The 20,002-nt window shown below is 43.0% G+C and overlaps 2 protein-coding genes across 2 annotated transcripts; both read left to right on the top strand.

The window, feature by feature from the left end:
• The first annotated feature begins 442 nt into the window (after positions 1-442).
• On the top strand, positions 443-5,045 carry ddost (dolichyl-diphosphooligosaccharide--protein glycosyltransferase subunit (non-catalytic)). The gene is made up of 11 exons (XM_083974788.1): positions 443-691; positions 1,328-1,438; positions 1,535-1,621; positions 1,725-1,828; positions 1,918-2,012; positions 2,834-2,927; positions 3,117-3,265; positions 3,617-3,764; positions 3,878-3,998; positions 4,185-4,291; positions 4,385-5,045. Exons 1-11 carry the CDS (start codon positions 460-462, stop codon positions 4,532-4,534), a joined length of 1,398 nt encoding a protein of 465 aa, XP_083830914.1. The 5' UTR covers positions 443-459; the 3' UTR covers positions 4,535-5,045.
• A 584-nt stretch (positions 5,046-5,629) lies between these two features.
• Positions 5,630-19,341, top strand: plekhm2 (pleckstrin homology domain containing, family M (with RUN domain) member 2). Its single transcript, XM_083975463.1, has 20 exons — positions 5,630-6,204; positions 8,202-8,308; positions 8,613-8,722; positions 8,810-8,909; positions 8,995-9,082; positions 9,170-9,344; positions 10,006-10,065; positions 11,867-12,161; positions 13,034-13,843; positions 13,927-13,996; positions 14,410-14,500; positions 14,638-14,702; positions 14,890-14,978; positions 15,310-15,442; positions 15,796-15,986; positions 16,798-16,863; positions 16,958-17,117; positions 17,471-17,650; positions 17,905-18,021; positions 18,605-19,341. The coding sequence occupies exons 1-20, from the start codon at positions 6,145-6,147 to the stop codon at positions 18,740-18,742; spliced, it is 3,105 nt and encodes a 1,034-aa protein (XP_083831589.1). The 5' UTR covers positions 5,630-6,144; the 3' UTR covers positions 18,743-19,341.
• Positions 19,342-20,002: the final 661 nt, after the last annotated feature.

The raw sequence follows: 20,002 nt of genomic DNA, 5'->3' as shown, positions 1-20,002 counted from the left end.
AAATAATATGAACAATGATTTTTTTTTTTTTTTTTTTTAAAGGAAGCACTGAGAATGCTTGATTATAAATGGAGTAATTTAACAGTTTGGTAAAGATAAGATGTAAAGACTTTATTCATCCTTCAGTGGGGAAATTTAATTTTCCAACTATTTACACATGACATACAAAACTTAAATAAGAGACTGAAAATACATTAATAACATTGCAAATAATTTGGGCAAGTCAACTCCTTTGAGTTTAAGTCGTAAAATTGTCGGTCTTTGTTATAAGCATGGATGTATTAGGTTATAAGATGTTGATTAGAGTCGAGACTTCCGCGAGTGTCAGTCTTATAATATATCTTTCACCCCATTGGTTGAGCGGTAGTCAGGGGATGACGCGTTCTACTCTGTGATTGGCTGGATGTCGGGGTCAAAGTTACGCCGACTGCTAACGCTGACGTCCACTTCTGCAGCAAAATGGCGTCGCTGACAGCAGCAGTGCAGACAAACCGGACCGGTTCCGAGTCGTTGTCCAAAAAACGGGCCGGGATGACCCACCGGAGGTTCAGACTCCTGGACAGCAACGTCCTCCTGTTTCTGTCGGTCGCCTGCCTGTTGCACTGCGCCGTGGCCGACGGGAAGACGCTGGTGCTGCTGGACAACCTCAACATCAGAGACACCCATTCAATGTTCTTCCGCAGTCTGGCAGGTGAGGATATGATGCCTGCTCATTTTAAACTCATATACACAGTCTCTCCACATCATTATCGGTCACATTCGTATTGCAAAAAATGACAAATATGTCGCTGGTAAAGAAACTAGAGCTGGTGAGACTCCGACTTAAAGAATTTAGCTTCACGTTTGGCTGCTAATGCTAGTTTAGCTGTACCATGTTAGCTATGCCCCCAACTTCATTCACGTCTCTGCTGATTTAACCTACTTTGTTTTCGTAAATAAGGCCTATTTGACCATTGTTATGTTTATGCATAACGCCCTGAATCGATTAGGGACCTCTCATCATTTCGGCATGTAGTAAAATCAAATGGTTGATAATTTGAGGTGAACTTAATATTTTATTGTAGATTTGCCATTTACTCGTAAACTAAGAGCCACTTTTATCCGATGCAAATGACTAATAACTAAGTTGTAAACGAGATGTTACCCTGTAATACTGACTCAGTGATGATGTGGCTATCCAATGCAACTATTGCTACTTCGCCTACTGTAAGTGGTCTGTAATTGACTGGTTGCTTTGTAGTTATAATGCAGAGATTTACAATCCTGTTGCAGCAAAAATGCAAAACAAATATCATTGCTTAATAGATAATGTGCTTTTCCTTTTCAGATCGTGGCTTTGACCTCGCATTCAAGACAGCCGATGACCCCTCCCTCTCGCTGATCAAATACGGCCAGTTCCTGTATGACCACTTAATCCTCTTTTCACCATCAGTTGAAGGTAAATGTCACTCTTTGTGTTAGAAAAATGGATCTAATCAGCGCTTGTGTTTGCCTTTTACTAAAACTATCTGTACTATCTTTATTTTCTTCGCAGACTTTGGAGGAAATATAAACGTGGAGACCATCACATCCTTCATTGATGGTGGAGGAAATGTCCTGGTTGCTGCCAGTTCAGATATCGGTCAGTTGGTTTCCAGCAGCTATTGCGCCTGCCAGTAGAAACTCTGAAATACTGGATTGTTGTCCATTGTTGTATTAATTCATGCTTTTCTCTCTTTTCACAGGTGATCCTCTGAGGGAGCTGGGCAGTGAATGTGGCATCGAGTTTGATGAAGAGAAGACCGCTGTCATTGACCATCACCACTATGATGTGTCTGACCCTGGAGAGGTAAATAAGAAACACACAAACTTGTTCCACAAAATCAAGTCTTTAGAACCAAAACGTTGTTAAATACGAGTGATGTTTCCTGTCTGCAGCACACCCTGATCGTCGCTGACCCAGAGAACCTGATGAAAGCTCCCACTATTGTTGGCAAACCCACCAACAAACCCATTTTATTCAAGGGTGTTGGGTAAGTATAACTCATCCTCTGTAACACAGCCACACTAAATAACCTCAATACACTGAATTTTGGGAGGTGCTGAGTTTTTTCTGGCAGTAATTAATTGCTTATTTACTTGTTACTGACAATGTTTTACTTAAAGCAGATATCAGTGGAATGTTTTTGTTAATATAAGTCCTAAATAGTCCTATTTTCCGTCAGCAATCACTTACATGAAGTATTTCAGTCTCTCCGTCACTCTGCTCTGCTGTAACCCGAGGAGAAAATTTTCCTTGTGGGATACAAGTGTTATCCAATGAGGAGAGAGAACGGCATGAAGGGCTGTGTGTGCAGCCAAGGGATGCGCGTGAATGTGGTGACGTAGCACGAGGACCAATTGATGCCTGACAAGGGCGGGGGCTGCTAACTCATGGTGCGTTCAAAGAAACTCGTACTTTGTGTTTTTCCTTCCTGTGAAGTCATACCAGTTCGATCTGGTACGAGTTCACGGGTCGGAAGTTACGAGTGGCCGTTATAGGGAACTTTCACAGACAACAGGATGGTAAAAACACGAGCTACGGGTTACCTGGAACGCTACCAAGTCGTAGTTGTGACTTGAAGCTGTAACTTACGGTTTCAAAAGCCTGCCTTGAACGCAGCATTAGCCGAAACGGCCGTGAAGCTGATATCTGCTTTAATAATATTGGCTTATAGCATCTTTACTGTGCTAAGTTGAAGAGACTTTTCAAAGAAGACATTTGATGTTGCACCGTTTTATTAATGTTCACAGATTCATTATACAACTCTTCACAATGCAAACACGGCTTTAAACATGCCACCCTCTTTTCCAGCATGGTGGCAGACCCAGACAACCCTCTGGTCCTGGACATCCTCACTGGCTCCTCCACCTCTTACTCCTTTTTCCCTGACAGACCCATCTCTCAGGTAACATCACTGACGATTCAGTTCAGAAGAAAAATAGTCTCCACTCAGCCTAATGACCCTCCTCTGTCCTCAGTTTGATAAGACCCATTTCATTTGCTGACGCTGTCATTTCCTTACTGAACTTCATATGACTTAACATCACTTTGTGTAACTTCATTTCTAAATCATCATTCAATTTTACTCCTCCAGTATCCCCATGCTGTTGGCAAGAACACCCTGCTGATTGCTGGACTTCAGGCCAGGAACAACGCCAGAGTGGTTTTCAGCGGCTCCATGGACTTCTTCAGTGATGCCTTCTTCAACTCTGCTGTGCAAAAGGCCACACCTGGGTCCCAGAGGTGGGCCTCACTCTTCATCACACCTCTAGATACCAGCACATCTTATAGTTAAAATAGAATATATGAAACTGCACTGTTGCAATGTAGATCTTTTCTTTTTTTTATGGGCATTTTAGCAGTATAACTACGGTACTAGAATGACACCAAAGAAGACAACAGTGGAAAATGACTCTTAGCCCCCTTCTTGGCTCCCTCATGACCAACATAAAAACATTGATCACAGAATTTACATCACAACCTATCAAACAAACTTCATCCCAGCAGAGTCAGATGGTTACATCTGGGATGAACTTGTACTGTCACTCCCCATTGTGGTTAAAGTCCTCCTCTCCTCTCTCTGGGCTTTGTCAGGCATGAGCAGACTGGGAACATGGAGCTGGCTGAGGCTCTGTCCCGGTGGGTGTTCAAGGAGGCCGGAGTCCTCAGGGTGGGAGCTGTTACCCATCATCCCGTAGGAGAGAACACTCCCCCAACCGCATACACCATCACTGACCTTGTGGTGAGTTATGGAAACAGTCGCCACCTTGAAGCTTTTTGTTTTCACGCTGAATCTGAAGCTGCTACAGTGCTGGAACTTCAACATCTTAATCAGTGTAAAACTCTCCCATGCAGGAGTACAGCATCGTCATCGAGATGCTGTCCGAGGGCCGCTGGGTGCCCTTTGACGGAGATGATATTCAGCTGGAGTTTGTGAGGATTGATCCCTTCGTCAGGACGTACCTGAAGAAAAATGGTTGGTTTTTGTGCTTAGTACCCTCTTTTTATTGATACTAACTTCCTCCATCAGCCAGTCCTCCTGACCAGGCGGTCTCTGGCACATGTCATTCCCCCAGTCTCTCTCCCTGCTTTCCTGTCTCTCTGCACTTCCTATCAAGTGAGGAAAAATATCTTTAAAAAACCTATGTTGTCTCTCCACCAGGAGGTAAATACAGTGTCCAGTTCAAACTGCCTGATGTGTACGGAGTTTTCCAGTTCAAGGTTGACTACAACCGACTGGGATACACACACCTCTACTCCTCCACTCAGGTACGTTAACTCACCATGTTCTGGGGTGAAGTGGGAATATTTTTGTGCACACGTCACTCATCCAACTTCTACCATTGTGTTTCCTTGTCACAGGTATCAGTGCGTCCTCTGCAGCACACTCAGTACGAGCGCTTCATCCCCTCAGCCTTCCCATACTACGCCAGTGTCTTCTCCATGATGTCGGGACTCTTCGTCTTCAGCATCGTTTTCCTGCACATGAAAGAGAAGGAGAAGTCCGACTAATGCAGAGAAACAGGAAAGGGCAAAAGGAGATTACACGATTTGAACTTATGGTGTGAAGAGCTGAAATTGAATGTTGAATCTTCACACAGGGACTTGGACTGCAGTCCACCATAAAAGTACAGTTTCTGTTTGGTTTTTAGAGCACTCAGCTAATGAGGGTCTCAAGGCCAAAAAGCTGCTGACTGTAATGCAAGGAAGCGGTTAGGGTTTTTTTCTTTTCTTTTTTTCCCCCCAACTTAAACATCTCTCAATTAACTGTATATGTTCTGAAGTCTGTCAGTGTTTGTGTAAAGTTGCTTTACATTTGATAAAATGATGAAGTAGAGCACTTGCCTTGGAACATATTTGAATTTGGCCCACATTTTCTCAATCAGGACAGATTACTGTGGTAACTAACTACATGCACTGAATATGCCAACTATTTTTTTTTGTTTTGTTTTGTTTTTGATAAGATTTTTCATGTGTTTCCAAAAAAAAGCTGGAGTCATCCTAACAATAAAAAAAAACTGACATTCCACTTAGTTGAAACCCCTGCAATTTTTCCCAACATTACATAATTATGTGACTTTTTTATTTTATTTCACAATGCCTTTAAAGCTGGATATAAATTATTTATAGTGATGATTGTTGTGAGGTACTGCCATGGAAACTATAATGTTGGACTGCACACCAATACATCCATGCTGCACACTTAGGTCAAACTCAGTTTAAAAATAGAGGCATTTAAATTTGCATTTGCTTTACATAAAATGAAAGAAGTGTTGTGTATACAGCATGGTTTTGGGAAACTACGAAAAAGTCAGTTTGGCAATAGATTTACACAACTTCCCTTGTCATTCATAGCAGTCAGTCTGAATGAAAAAAGTGACACTAGGAAAAAAAACATTAATTTATGGGTTGACAGTCTTGGACACAAGTCTAATTCAAGAGTTAGATCTGATGATTAATAATTAAGTCCTGTTTTTGTATTTGACCTGAGCAAAAAACCTCTGAATTTGTCAGATCTGGACGTAGTTCAGCTCCCACAGTCCTGCACATAGGTCCTTAGGCTGCACCGTCAATAAGGCGTGTAACGGCTGACAGTGACGTCACCCATTGACCGAGAGTTGGTGGAGCATTTAGGTTAGTAGCACAAAAAGTTTGATGTAATTGGCTTTTTAGGCTATGTCGCGATAAGACAACTTAAAGTTATTCACGACAGCCAATTGGAGAATTGAAAACGGAAAGTATGTTATATAAAAATTCCCGCTAAATTTCACAAATGTCTGGACTGTAAAACTTGCTGACCGCCCCGGCTGGAGCAGCGTTCAAGAAAAAGTCAAGTGGCTGAGGCTAACGCTAACCGGAGCGGAGACAGCGGGTCGACACATCGCGCTGCTGCTTGTTGGGCGTTAACATGAAAGTTGTGAGCTTACACCAGCGGTACTGACTTAAAAAAAGAAAAGAAACTTCGGTGTGTAGTTAACAGCTGTACCTCTGTCATTTGTTTGGGAGCCACTGGACAAGATGTTAGCTAGCTAGCTAGCTGAGGCGGACGGTTAGCGTTAGCAAAACAAGAGCCGAGCTGTGGGAGTCAGCTGACGACCTGCTGTGAGCTGCTGCCAGCAGTGATGGATCAACTCAAAGTGAAAGACCGCATATTGGAAAACATCTCCCTGTCTGTCAAGAAGGTAAGCGCTGTCCCATTGGTCAGCAGCACACCTTTTTTGTTTGTTGTTATTGATACTGGATTTAACCATTTTCACATGCTGGAGGAGGTGTAGCTAACGTTAGGTCATCTTTTGTCTGTCGATGAGGGCAACTTTCAAGTCGGAGGGGGGGTATCAGCAGCTCCCTGTCAAACAAGGGCCTTGCCCTTTCTCTCACAGCCAAACAAAGTATAGATTATTCTCACTACTATCTAAATCCACTGTCATGTTTCACGACGTCAGATGTCGGTTGTCATGCTCTAGTTTATGTTTCTGACCAAGCCCCAGTGTTTGCTCACTGCGGCATGTGTTGTAAACACACCTGCAGCAGCAAAACGGACACACATTAGCACCATCGGGTTTGGCCAGTCGATCTTTACTCCACATTCCCACTCAAGCTGTGAAATATTTTGGATTTTTGTGTGCAGCTAATCTTTCTTATAAACCAAAAGTCAGCATCGCATCTACCTCCTCCTCCTTTACTTGCATGTTTGTACATTCACTTTTCAAATCCATGTACATTTGAGCTTTTGTTATGCAGTTTTTTCCCCCATCACACGTCCACCAGTCCCATAATCAGATGATTGCATTAGAAAGCCCCATTTTAGTGTGCAGTGAACCCACTACTGCAGCTGAGCTCTTTCATCCACAAGTTTGATCTAATTAGTTTTTAAATGAATGAAACCATTTATCTCTTTTATTGTAATGACTGCAGAAAGACTTGACTGTGGAAGTGGTTATGAAGTGTTGTGTTTCAAGCTTCCAAGAAAGTGTACAGTGTTTACTGCTGACAAACATTGCTTAGTCATGTGGAGATGGTCACAGGATACAGATTCTCCCTGTTTGGGTCTTCAAAGCTGCTCTGACCTACACAGTCTGTTCAAGCTTCAGGGTTTTTGTCCTCTATATGGTTTATTTACGTTGAAGGAGGTCCTGCAGGTCACTGAGGGAGAGTTGAAAACAATGAGACTTTTTTGGTTGAACTGTTTTCACATAACTTGTGTATGGATCTGTACTAGAAATGTTGTATTTCAGTACAGTAACTACAGTCTGGTATATTCAGATAAGAAACATAAAGACTGTAGCAAGGTTTGTGTTGTTTTTGCTCTGTATGCCAGCACACTGGGATTGAAATGACATTATGAACATGGACATTCATATTGTTTAAACACATGAGATTATGAACATGGGACTTGTAGCTCCTTCAATACATAGTCCTCAAATTTGAGGGAGTCAAAAATACTCGGCTTCAGTCTCCAACCCACAGACATCAACAGTCTCTCTTGTCGCTCTCTCAGACATGCTCTGCAAGCTTCACTAACAGCGTGTTTCATTGGTTTCTTCTTGCCCTCCGTCCGGTCCTCAGCAGTAAAACTGAAATACAAGGAAACACACTTATTTGGATTAAGTCAATCCAGTGCTCTGCCCTAAATTCCTGCGGGGACTTTATGTTTTACTGTAGGATGATTGTCCTGCTTCACTGTTCACTCTATAGTTCATTTCCAGTGTGGTACAGCACACAGTCGAAACAATGAGATCACTTTTTCATTTGGTTATAAATTCATTATGCGCAATCCATTACTGGCTCATCTGCATTAAAGGAGTTCCATAACATCTAAATCTGTATGCTTTTTAAGCCTCTCTCACCATCTTCGTCTGACAGTCATATGTCAATATGTCTGATTGGCTTAACATCTGCAAACAAGAGCATATTAGATGTAACAGTGCACACTCCATGGTGAGCCATGCACAAACGGTAAACTGCAACCTAAGTTTAATATTGCAGCTGGTTTCAGGTAAATACAATCATCATAATATTCTTCTGCAGCCAGTCATGATGAGCCCAATGTGTCTGACTTCGTATAATAGTAGTACACTACTACATTAAACAATGTATCTTAATGTAACTTTTCAGCTGCACTCCTGTCTTTCAAAGAGAAGTTGTAGCAGTTTTGTAACTAGAAACTGTATCTGTACAGTTGCAGAGTTACTTTGCGGCCTGTGAAGATGAGACTCCAGCCATCAGGAATCATGACCGGGTCTTGCAGCGCCTTTGTGAACACCTTGACCATGCTCTGCTGTATGGGTAAGAGGCACACAGCAAGTAAACAGCACACTGCCTGGAGGAGGGGGGGTGGGGTTCAAAGTCCAAAAAGTAATCAGATTTATTTAGTTTTGTTTTTTTTCATTATGCAGAAAGTCCTTTTTAAAAGAGTGATATTCTTACTCATGTCACTCCATGTTAACTGTCTCTTTGGACAACGTTGACAGTGTTTAGAGACTCAGGCTGCAAATCAAGCTGAGGATACATTTAGTTTGAGTGCCATCGCTCCACTCCTCTTTCCCTCTTAGACCTCATACATGCGATGGTATTGTTTTCAACATGACAGGCTGCAGGACATCTCCTCAGGCTACTGGGTCCTCGTCCTGCACTTCACCAGGAGAGAGGCCGTCCGTCAGATTGATGAGCTGCAGCACATAGCAACCAACCTCGGCCGAAGTGAGACATCTCCCTCTCGCTCAGTCAAACACAGTCACACACATTATACGGTATACGTATAGAAAAGTCTTTTTCTGTTCCGTGCAGGTCGTGCATGGTTATACCTGGCACTGAGCGAGAGCTCTTTAGAGAGCTACCTGCGCCTCTTCCAGGAGAACCAAGGGTTACTGCAGAAGTATTATTTCAAGTGAGTTCCCTGTTTTCCTGATGTTGATTACCTGTGCAAGGAATGGTGCATTCACATGACTTTAACCCATTTCCTTCTCTTCTAGGAATGCACTGGTCTGTAGCCACGACCACCTCACGCTCTTCCTCACGCTGGTTTCTGGCCTGGAATTCATCCGCTTTGATCTGGAGCTGGTTAGCATTTATTTCGTTACACTATCTCTATTAAGGTTTACATTAGCAACATGTCAGTAACGTACCTGTTGGGTCCTGCCGGGTCAGGATGTGCCCTATCTGGACGTGGCCCCCTACATGCCAGATTACTATAAACCCCAGAACCTGCTGGACTTCGAGGAGAGGCTGCCCAGCTCAGACAGCTTGTCCCTGCACTCCTTTACGTCTCTCACCTCCACCAACCTAGAGTGGGACGACAGTGCCATAGCCCCCTCCAGTGAAGGTAGGTGCCCTGTTGTTCTTTCACCTCACTATTTACTATTTGTTCCCTATTGCTCCATATTTGCTGACCTGCCTCACTCAGCGGTTACACCTTTTTAGCAGCAGTTATCACCATTAACTTTTCAAATGACCCCCATGAGATATCTAGTGTCACTTCTACAGTATGTGCTCTTTCTATCAGCACGTAATGGCTCATATTAATGTTACTTTGTTGCTGAATGACTATGAAATGACTAGCAGCCTTTATTTTTGGGTCTATGATGAGGTCCAACACTCATTCTTTGGCACAGAGTCCTACAGTGACGTCAGGCTTATGGCACGTGGAAGCAGAAGTCAGATTGATTCTTCCAGACTCCTGTGACTCACAAACACCAATGTGCATTTTATCAAATGGGTCACATGATTTGCGGAGGCCTGTGGTTACAGATTGTTCTCACTGGGGAGGGGGGGGATTGCAGCACCCAGTCAATGCTTTCCCCACAGTCAGTTCCGTTGTTTTAGTTCCCATTTGTCTATTTTTTTTCCATCCGTTCAGTGATTTCAAAAAAACCACATGTTGTGTTATTTTTTTTTCTTTCTGTTTCTGTGCCATTGTCTCAGTCTCTCCTCTCCTCTCTCCTCTCCATCTCTCTAATGCTGGATGTTATCCCTCCTTTTTTTAGATTATGATTTCGGTGACATCTTCCCCGTGTTGCAGTCAATGCCAAGTGCAGACTGGGAAGGTGGGACATTGGTCAACCCCTCCTGCCCTTTCATCCCTCCCTCCCTCCATCCTTCCTCCCTTCCGTCCCTTCCTATCTGGCATGGCCGTCCCGCAGCTTATGCTTACAAAATTCATGCTGGGTGTTCTACGCAGTAAATAGCATGTTAACTGTAAAATGCAACTAACTGAAAAAAAAAATACTGCTGATCTGGGGACATTAAACTAGCATGATCAGAAGGATATGCTGTATTTGAATCCAGCATTGGATGGCACATGACTGTAATTACTGTGTAACTATAAATAAGAAGCTTGTAGCTCAATGTGTTATTGTACAAACCTCTGTGCCCATCATAAGAAACATGATGTAACACTACAGCTTCTTCTGCATCTCATTAGTAGCTGCAGAAATGTGACTGTGCTGCTGCTGCACACACATGTTTAGAGGAGGTTTATGAATGATAAATAATAGAAAAGGTTATACTAACACAAAATGAATGAATCACCTTGCACAGTGAGTTGACTGGTAAGTTTGGTTTACCTGGGATGTTTTGGGTGGAACTGTTTTGCATGTGTTACTTATCTGGGAGTTGACCCCGATGCTCACTTGGCCGTGTTGTTTATCACGAGATAAATGCCTGATGTAACGGTACTCACCCCGTCCAGTCTGTGTCTGGGTTCACTGTGTCACTGTGCTGCTGTTCGTCTGTCTGTCTGTCTGCTGTTGTTGTTGTTGTTGTTGTTGTTGTTGTTGTTGTTGTTGTTGTTGTTGTTGTTTCTGTAACGTCTTCTCTTCCTGTGTGACGCGTGGCACTGGCCTAGGTTCAGCTCAGCTGGAGTGTGAGGTGAAAATTGAAAACAATCGCTATAGGATTGAGATTTCTAATTGCTGTGCGTTAATACAGAAGTTGTGTTAGTTATACACTTGCACGTGAATCTTAGTCTTATTATTTACAGTTATCTCTTCTTGAATTAGGATTTGAGACATGTGTAGGTTTCTGTCCTGCACAAACGTCTGAATGCAAAGTTCACCAAAGTCCATTTCAACTTGAACAAAGACACAACTATGAACAAAAGTAGTTTGAAAGAGAATGAAAGAAATTAATGGCTGAGAAGATGTTCAGTGAGTTCATCTGTGCCGCTCTCTACGGTGGCTCTGAGGGCTCAACAGGTTGCATCTTAAGAATTGGCTAAAAACAAACAAATTCAATCCATGCGACAAAGTACAAGCTGAAAACACAAAATACGTGTTTCCAGGGGACACTAAGAGGTGATGAACCGGACTGGGACAAACTTGGTCTTCAATACTTTGTAAATGTTGAAGTTAAAGGTGCTCTCCAGAAAGGTTAATCATTTTCTTAAAGCCGTAGTTGCAATAGATAGACTCATAATCATACAAAATTTAGTCCATTCATCATTCCCTCAAGTTCTTGCCGTGTGTGACCCTTGACCTAGGCCTATGCCACTGCTTGCTGTTGACCTACTTGATGTTGCATTTTGTGGCTCTGACTCTGCCAAAGAACAACAAAGGACACTGCAGCCCCTAACATTTATTTGTGTGCAATGCTGATGAAGGAAAACACTAAGTTTTTGTGAAGCTGTCTCGCTGGTCGACTCCAACACTGATGATAAATAAATGGATACATATGTAAATATTTCAAGAGAACAAAAAAAACGAGACTGTGACATCTCCATCTGTCCCTCGAACCTCCCAGCGAGACAGCGCTAAAACTTCAGTGCATTACTTTGAATAAGCAGACGTAAATGTGGTTAAGTGCTGCTTTTCCATTAAGTGGGTGTTTTCTTGTGGCTTGTCACGATAGAGGGTGATCTGACAGACCAGGCCAGCTGCCCACGATCCAGCGGCTCTGATCCCCAAACTGTCATCAGCGACACGGTGGTCCTCTCTACAGGTACCATCAAGGTGAAGGCGGCGGCTCATCCTCCTCCTCCTCCTCACAGCCCCACATCCAGACACAACCCCTTCAACGAGGACTCAGACACCAACACAACCAACACCTCTGCTGACGTCACGCCAGTTCACGTGGCCAGCCGCTACAACGCCACCGCCGCTGGGGATGACGTGGAGAGCACCAATAACGAGCTGGAGGTTATCAGGTACAGTAGCAGGGTTACATAAGTTGTGTTTCGATTACCCCTAGAAATGCGCAAAACCTAAATGTCGCAATAAAAAACTGGTTATGGAAACAAACACCCAAGTTTCGAAAAACCTCTCAAATATCGCCAAAACATTTACGCTCTCATGAGGTCGTTTTTCAGACATGTCAAAGTGTATCGCAAAAGTGAAATGGAAACACTTTTTTGGCATTTGCATGTCACTCCAGGTCTGATAAGATATGATCCCGTTGGTAATTTTTTCCGTTTCCCTTCGCGCTCCCTCTCTACCGTCTGTATTGAGTCCTCCCGTCACGTCACCACAGTTGTTAAGCGGTCACAGTTGCTAAATCACTAAATGTCATAATATGTTTTGAATGTCCATCTTCCTTAAAATTGAGGTAAACGGGTCGTGATTTCATGAGAAGTAAGGGATGTCGCTGTTAAAAGTCTGTTCTTCATTCACAAGAAGAGTACACACTTGGTACTGTTTTCAACCATCCGGGTTATTTTAATAAAACCTAGACGTGTGAGGTACAGTTGTTCAACTCAGTCTGATAACTCAGGCAGTGTCACACAATAACATGTCCGTGTGAATAACCAAACAATAGGTCCTTCTGTTACAGTCGCGAGACTAGGCTTAACGAGAATTACGGCTCTTTCGCTTTCTCTCTTTTTTAAGCTTAAAGAGCACCTCGCACCACCTGCAGTTTATTTCTCCTCTTTCTACTGTCGAGCACTCTGTACACCCCGCAGTCTCTTCTTTTAGAAGTATTGCTTTTATTCTGTGAAAACCTGTAATGGAAACCCAGCTACTGTTAATCAAACAGTCTAGAAGAGAGGAAACACAGCTAACCAGTGTGCCCCCCCTCTAGGATGGCCAGAAGAAGGAAACCAGCCAAGAAGCGGCGGGGGAAGGGCTCCACAGACTCCAGCAGCAGCATCCATAACTCCCTCTCCTCTGAGCACATGGATATAGACGGCAGCATCCTCGCCGTGGACGATGTGGATTCCCTGAGCTTCTCTGTCAATCAGCTGGATGGCGAAGGAGAGCTGAGGAGAAGCAGGGTGGGGTCAGAGGCCGTGGAGGAGGGAGATGAGGATGAGGAAGCAGACCTCCTACGCCTCCCAGAGATGACGGACACCTCCATGCACAGTGTCGGCCAACCCCTCCGGGACGTCATGGACCGACTCAACGGGGCTCTGGATCGGGAGGAGCCCTGGGAGCACCTGGAGGAGGAGGAGGAGGAGAAAACCAGTGAAGGCCGCAACCAGGGCCCCGAGCCGCCCACTCAGCAGTCCTTTCGTGAGGACTCAGGCGGCGAGCCACCAGACCCAGCTCCAGGAGAGGAGTCTCAGGCCACTGTGGCCACAGGGCCCCGGCTCGAGCAGGCCTCTCCTGCGCCTAAAGAACTTTGCTGCTTTACCCCCAACGGTTCAGACTCTGCTCCCACAGGTGGTAGCTACAATGACTCTACAGAGCATTGCCAGCCACAAACTCTTCCAGGTGGCCCTGAAGATGAAGGAGAAACAAAGAAGAAAACAGGACAGGAGCCCAACATGAAGCTGGGGCAGGAGGAAGATGCAGAAGGAGAAGAAACACACCAGGACACAGTCACTAACGGACAACGACAAAAAGAGGACAAGCTCAGTCCCTCAGAAATCTCTCACCCTGCAGAGTTTAGGTATGAATACAGCTTCACAATAAGCTGTCCACTGGGCTCATGTTGTCTCGTATCTAATGTTCTTCACATTTCTGATATTTCAGGGTGGACAACAATCACCTGCTACTTCTCATGATCCACGTGTTCAGAGAGAACGAGGAGCAGCTGTTTAAGGTGAAGGGAGAGAAAATCAACTTTATTTATATACATTCTAGCATCCACAATTACATTAGTAACATTGAATGTGGTATCATGGCCTTTTTAATAACTGTTTATAAACAGAATTTGATTGTCTCCTCACATCTTCAAGCCAGTTTTTGTTGTCGGGTTGTGACATCACAGCAGTGGTTTCTTTCTCAGTGGACGTGTTGCAAGGCTCAGGCTGCAGTAATCCAGCTGCTGTTGACACAAAAAATATTCACACATTGCACCAAACTCTGTAAACAAAGACTACTGATGTATTAAATCACTGGTTTGTCCCAGATGATAAAAAAATGACAATCTATATCATTTGTCTGCTGTAAATGTAGAAACATACATACAGCTTGAGACAGGTGAATAAAGAGCCAGTTTATCTTTGTTTTCAGATGGTGAGGATGAGCACAGGCCACATGGAGGGAGACCTGCAGCCTCTGTACCTGCTGCTTACTGACTGTTACATGTACCTGCTGAGGAAGGGTGAGTGGCTGAAGCAAGCATCAGCTTTGTTATGTTGGATAAGCAAGGATTTCATCATTACACAAACTTAATCCATGTGCACTGACAAACCAGAGATTATCCTGAAGTTAAGATGTAATGTTTGATTTCATTTACAGGTGCAGCAGAGAAGCCCTACACAGTAGAAGATGCTGTTTCTTATAATGAGTTAGACTATCTTTCAGTAAGTGTTTGTGTTCCTTGATTGTTCATGTTGTGCTCTTATTTCAAAGTCCATTCATGCTACAAATCACTTGAGTTTAGTAATGAGTTAGTTAGATGATATTCATGAACCCTGCAGACTCAACTATGATGTGACAGCTCAGGAGATTTCAGCTTTGTGTCTGAGCTGTGTTCTTGTTTGTCTTTAGGTGGGTCTGGACCAACAGACGGTGAATGTGGTTTGCACCAACAGACGGAGAAAGTTCCTGTTGGACACGGCTGATGCCTCCCTGACTTTGTGCGTGTAGCCACATATCTGTGCCTCATGTTTCTGAAAACTCTGACATTACACTGACTCTGACACGTAGAGATTATTTAGCATTCATTTCCCCCTAATATGCATAACTGTTTTATGATTTCTTTTTATGTGCACCTTTGCTCTTATATGTATCCAGTGCCCTACATTAGAACATGGACATTATATATTTTACCATGATCTATTTTATATTTAAATAAGTATTTCTGTGCATTTTCTGATATGAATTTTTGAGTTTTTAGAGCAATATATTGCACATGGGCCCTTCATGGGATGCTCTAATCTGACTCATTCATCCTTCTTCTTAACACAGGTGGTTCCTGTCTGTTCTGAAGTCAGCCATGGTGAAGGGTTGCCGCGAGCCTCCTTACCCCTCGGTTCTGACTGATGCTACCATGGAAAAACTGGCTCTCACTAAGTTTGTCTCCCAAGAGTCTCACTGTGAGGTAAAGAAATGTTGAATTTACAGTCACTCTCTATCATAGCTCAGATTAAAAAAAAAAAAAAATCATCAAGTCAGGTTAAATAGTGCTATTAAAAAAAATAAAGACACTGAATAATAAATTAACTAATACAAACATGTGCAAATCACTGTTGTAGTAATTTTTGATTGTATATTTTCTAATCTACCAAGAATGTCTGAGGATAATGAAATTATGTAATTTTTGCGTTCACAGTATTTAATGCTGTAAAAGCTTTGTAACATGTTTTCTGACATTTCTGTGTTGTGGTCCCTGTTTCAAAATTCTCTTCTCTTCCCAAACCAACTCTCAAAGCACTAATGACCATGTCTTTCCAGGTACCAGAAGTGTGCATCAATCTCTACTCACTGGTCCACTGGGAGGATCCTATGGACGTGACTCTGTCTCCCCAAGTTGGCCCACCAAGCTCTGGAGCACATTCCAGCACCAAGGAAGGGATTCTCCAGTACAGGTCTGGAACCACCTATCTGGGCAAAGAGCTGTGGAAAAGCTGCTATCTTGTCCTCAGGTACAGACACATCAAACCCACCAGTCACCTTTTCTTCTGTAGTTTAGATTCTTTTAAATTCACATTAGTTGGACTATACACTACCATCTATTCAGGTGTCATCATGATGCGTTTCCAGAGTGGCAATTCAGGTATTTCAACGTACTGATAAGGAGAGAGGAATTGACTTTAGTCACCACATCAGGAACCATTTGCTTGCTTTTTTCTCTTTCCTTTGCACCTGTGAGGTGAAATTGATTGATTCGCAATGACTTGTGTTTCTAAAATGGACTGATTGATATCCCTGATATGGTGTGACACTGTGATAATTCAGGTCTCCCTATAATTTTTTTGAGTTGTGTATTAGAAATGTAATGTGCCAAAAAGTGTAGAACACGTTAACAATCCCATGTTTTTATGTCCCTGATGTACGCAGAAGATGCCAAACATATTGAAGTGGTAATTCCTTTGGCTTTTCACTCCCTCCACCATCTGCCACTGCCAGAGACACAGATCTGAACCATGTTTAGTGTGTAGAGAAAAGCAGTGCAGCTCAGAAAACACTGGGCAGCAGCTGCTGTCTTGTCTGTGGCAGAATTTATAATAATGTCTTAATCTAGGTATCACCTAATTATGTTAATTTCAAGTCCCACTGGTCCCTGCTTGTCCACACTAAAGTGGGTTGAAACAACTGTGTAACTAACAATGGCATCATTAGACATTGAGGGATTCTGTCAGTTTTATAATAATTATCAGATTTGTAATATTTATGCTGTAATATAATGAGCTTGTAATTAGATGAATATAAACAGATCTTCCTCTTTTCTTGCAGCAATGGGATCCTCTACCTGTACGCAGAGAGAACTGATGTGATCCCTCTGCTGTCTGTCACGATGGGGTGAGACTTAAGTGTCTGAAACATGAGACTGGAGATGGTTACTCTTCAAAAGTAGTGAAAACGAAGGCTATATTCTTTTATGCTCTGTGTGCAGGGGGGAGCACTGTGGAGGCTGCCGTCGCTCCAACAGCACAGAGCGTCCCCACGCCTTCCAAGTCATCCTGACGGAACGACCGCCACTGGAGCTCAGTGCCAACAACGAGCAGGACATGGCCGACTGGATGCAGCTGCTCTGCCAGTCTGTCTCCAAAGGGGTAAAGAGAGAAACCATGCAAGATTTGTACCTTAATTAAACAGCTTCTGAGTAATTGTGATGGTTAAATGATTATTACGGGGAGAATGGAGGGTCTCCTTCTACCTATGATCTCTTGGCCGGAAACCTCCGACCCGGTGTCCCAGATCAAGCTGCGTGGTATTAAAAGGTGGTGCTAGACTTCAGTAAACATGGCTGTGATAGACAAAGTAGGAGAAATGGAGGTTGTTGAAATAAAACAAGTTGTTTACCAAACGACAGAGAGGAAGAAGCAAGAGAAGTGGAAAGGGTTGCTTCAGGAGGTTCTGTGAATTTGGGGCAGTTTTAATAAAACTACAACTGTATTATCTTCAGGTCATCCCTCAGGGTGTAGCCCCCACCCCTTGTATCCCATGCTGCCTGGTGGTCACAGACATGAAGCTGCTGACCTGCCATCAGGATTGTCAGACGAGCTTCTTCCGTTCCCTGGGCAGCGCCGACATCTCGGATGTCACCACCGTCAGCCTGGAGGCCGACAAGGAGTACTGTGTCATTGTGAGTTCATTGTATTTATTCATGTGTGATACAGATTACATTACAAACACAGATGGGATTCTTTCGTCTTTTTTCCTGAAATGTGAAGTCGATCTCAACAGATGTACCTCAACATCAAAAAATATACTTCTGGATTATTTTGTGAACAAATGCACATTATATATGGATATGATATAGATATTAATGAGAGAGTACATCACATATGTACCAGTACGAAGTGTTGTTCACCGTGTTTTTTACTATCTTGTGTCCAGGAGTTTGCTGCAGATCGAACTCAGTTCCTCCCTCCATGGATTTTGTACTTCAGCGGCTGTGAAGAGAGAGATCGGCTGCTGAAGGCACTAGACAGCACGTGGAAAGCCATTTTCCAGGTCAGGGGTTACTGCAGTGAAAATAAAGTGATAAAACAGTGATTTAGACTTCCCATTGATATTCATATGTAATATCTTAAATCCAACAACTAGCGGCATCTGCTTCCCATTTAGAACAAATGAATACATGAACATGTATTGATTTATTTTGGTACGATACATGTCGAACATCAGTACATTATACACAATGTAAACAAGCTGGATTGTAGTGAAAATGTCCTATACATTAAGTTCCACTACAATAATACAAATATAAAATACACTGAACAAAAAATAAAAAAGATGATAAAGATGATAACCATAGACCTGGTTTGTTTTAAATTGAGTGAACGAAAAATGTTAATTTAAGAAGGGTAGGCAAAATAAGCTGATGCTTCAGCCTACACCTTTTCGGTCAAAGTAAATTGATTTGCTTGTTGTGTTTTTGTTCTGATTTATTTTGTTTTGTATTTATACCTTTATATTTGTCTACTGTATTTGTTTTTATGAGACCGAAATAAACATACTAAACTAAAAAAAAACCAAACTTAATGAAGAAGATGTTTAAAGTGTGAAATGTGTCCTCTGTCCTCACTGTGCACAGGTGGACCTCCCCCACAGAGTCGTGTCTGATCCGTCTGTGCAGAAGCGCTGCAGCGAGGCCCTCAGCCTGATGAAGAGCGCCTGGCAGAGGGCCGACAGTCTGGCCCGAGGCAGAGCCCAGCGTGAACCCTGGTGCTGAAGGACACACACATGCACTCACCTACACAGGCACATGTACACTTACCTGTGGATAGCCACTGGGACAGACTGATAGTCTGATATAGCTCCAGGATGGAGAGTGAGAAAGAGTCAAACCGTTCGGAGCTCTAGAAAGACTGAGGCAAACCAATCAGATGTGGTGTGAGCTTGTGATGGGCCTCTGAGTGTTCCTGTCAGAGAAACGTCCTGCAGCCGCCGCAGTGACACATTCTCACTTAAAATGAGTGGCAGTGTGTTTTATTTACATAAGCATTACTCCAGTATTAGAAGTTTTCCGGACAGAATAATGTAGAAAAAATACTCTAAATCAAAGAAAAGTTGACTGTCACATGATTTTATCTCTATATAGTTCTCTCTCTATGGGAAACTGCTCTGTTGGAAATGATGATGATAGACGTATAACGCACATTGGGCACATCCTGCACTTAATACACACTATCCTGCTGAAGAGTCATTTTTTACTTTGAGCACGTTGTCTCTACGAGTAAACAAAGTTTGAAAGTTTTCTCCAGTGGATGATCCACCTTCAGATGGACAGGTTTGAGTTAATGAAAACTACACATGTAGTAGATGGTGAGAGCTGAGTGGGGCTGGGGGCGGGGGGTCGACGCTCCGTTAGCAGCAGCTTCTCTGCACAGTGAGATGATACAATTATTGATAATCAATCTGGATGTTCTTGTGATTTATGTTGAGAAAGCCATATATTGTATGAAGGGGGGCAGCTGCTGCTTGCGCACACACACACAAACACACACAATATGTACATATATTAACATAAATGCATATATATATATTTGTATGTATGTATGAGTAATGTGCTCTAGTTGCAGCTGCGTGACCGGTGACCACAGAAGTCACTCATGGCTCACAAAGAGTTACATGTTATACTGTAGCCTAACTGTGCTATAAATAGTTGTAAGACAAATGTACAGAATCAAAACATAATGACAGACAGATGTGTGTGTGTGTGTGTGTGTTTGTGTGTGTCTGATGTTCAGTTCTGGTTTATCCACAGACACACTTCACTGAATGACTCTTTCATCTGTACATTAGCCTGAGAGAATGAGGTATGCCTACTTGCACTGTTACATGACATGCTCAGCTCATGCCTGTGTCGTTAATCTAAACTCTTGCTTTACTATTTAAATGCTGTCACTCAGATTTAAAAACTAAAAAAAACAACCCTATCAGGAAATGTAACAGACTTGCCTTCTCCTCCTCTCCAGAAGTGAGCGGAGCC

Source organism: Trachurus trachurus (assembly GCF_905171665.1).
Source record: "Trachurus trachurus genome assembly, chromosome: 7".
Classification (NCBI taxonomy): Eukaryota; Metazoa; Chordata; class Actinopteri; order Carangiformes; family Carangidae; genus Trachurus; species Trachurus trachurus.
The sequence above is the reverse complement of the archived record's forward strand: the minus strand, read 5'-3'. Positions and strand labels throughout refer to the sequence as shown.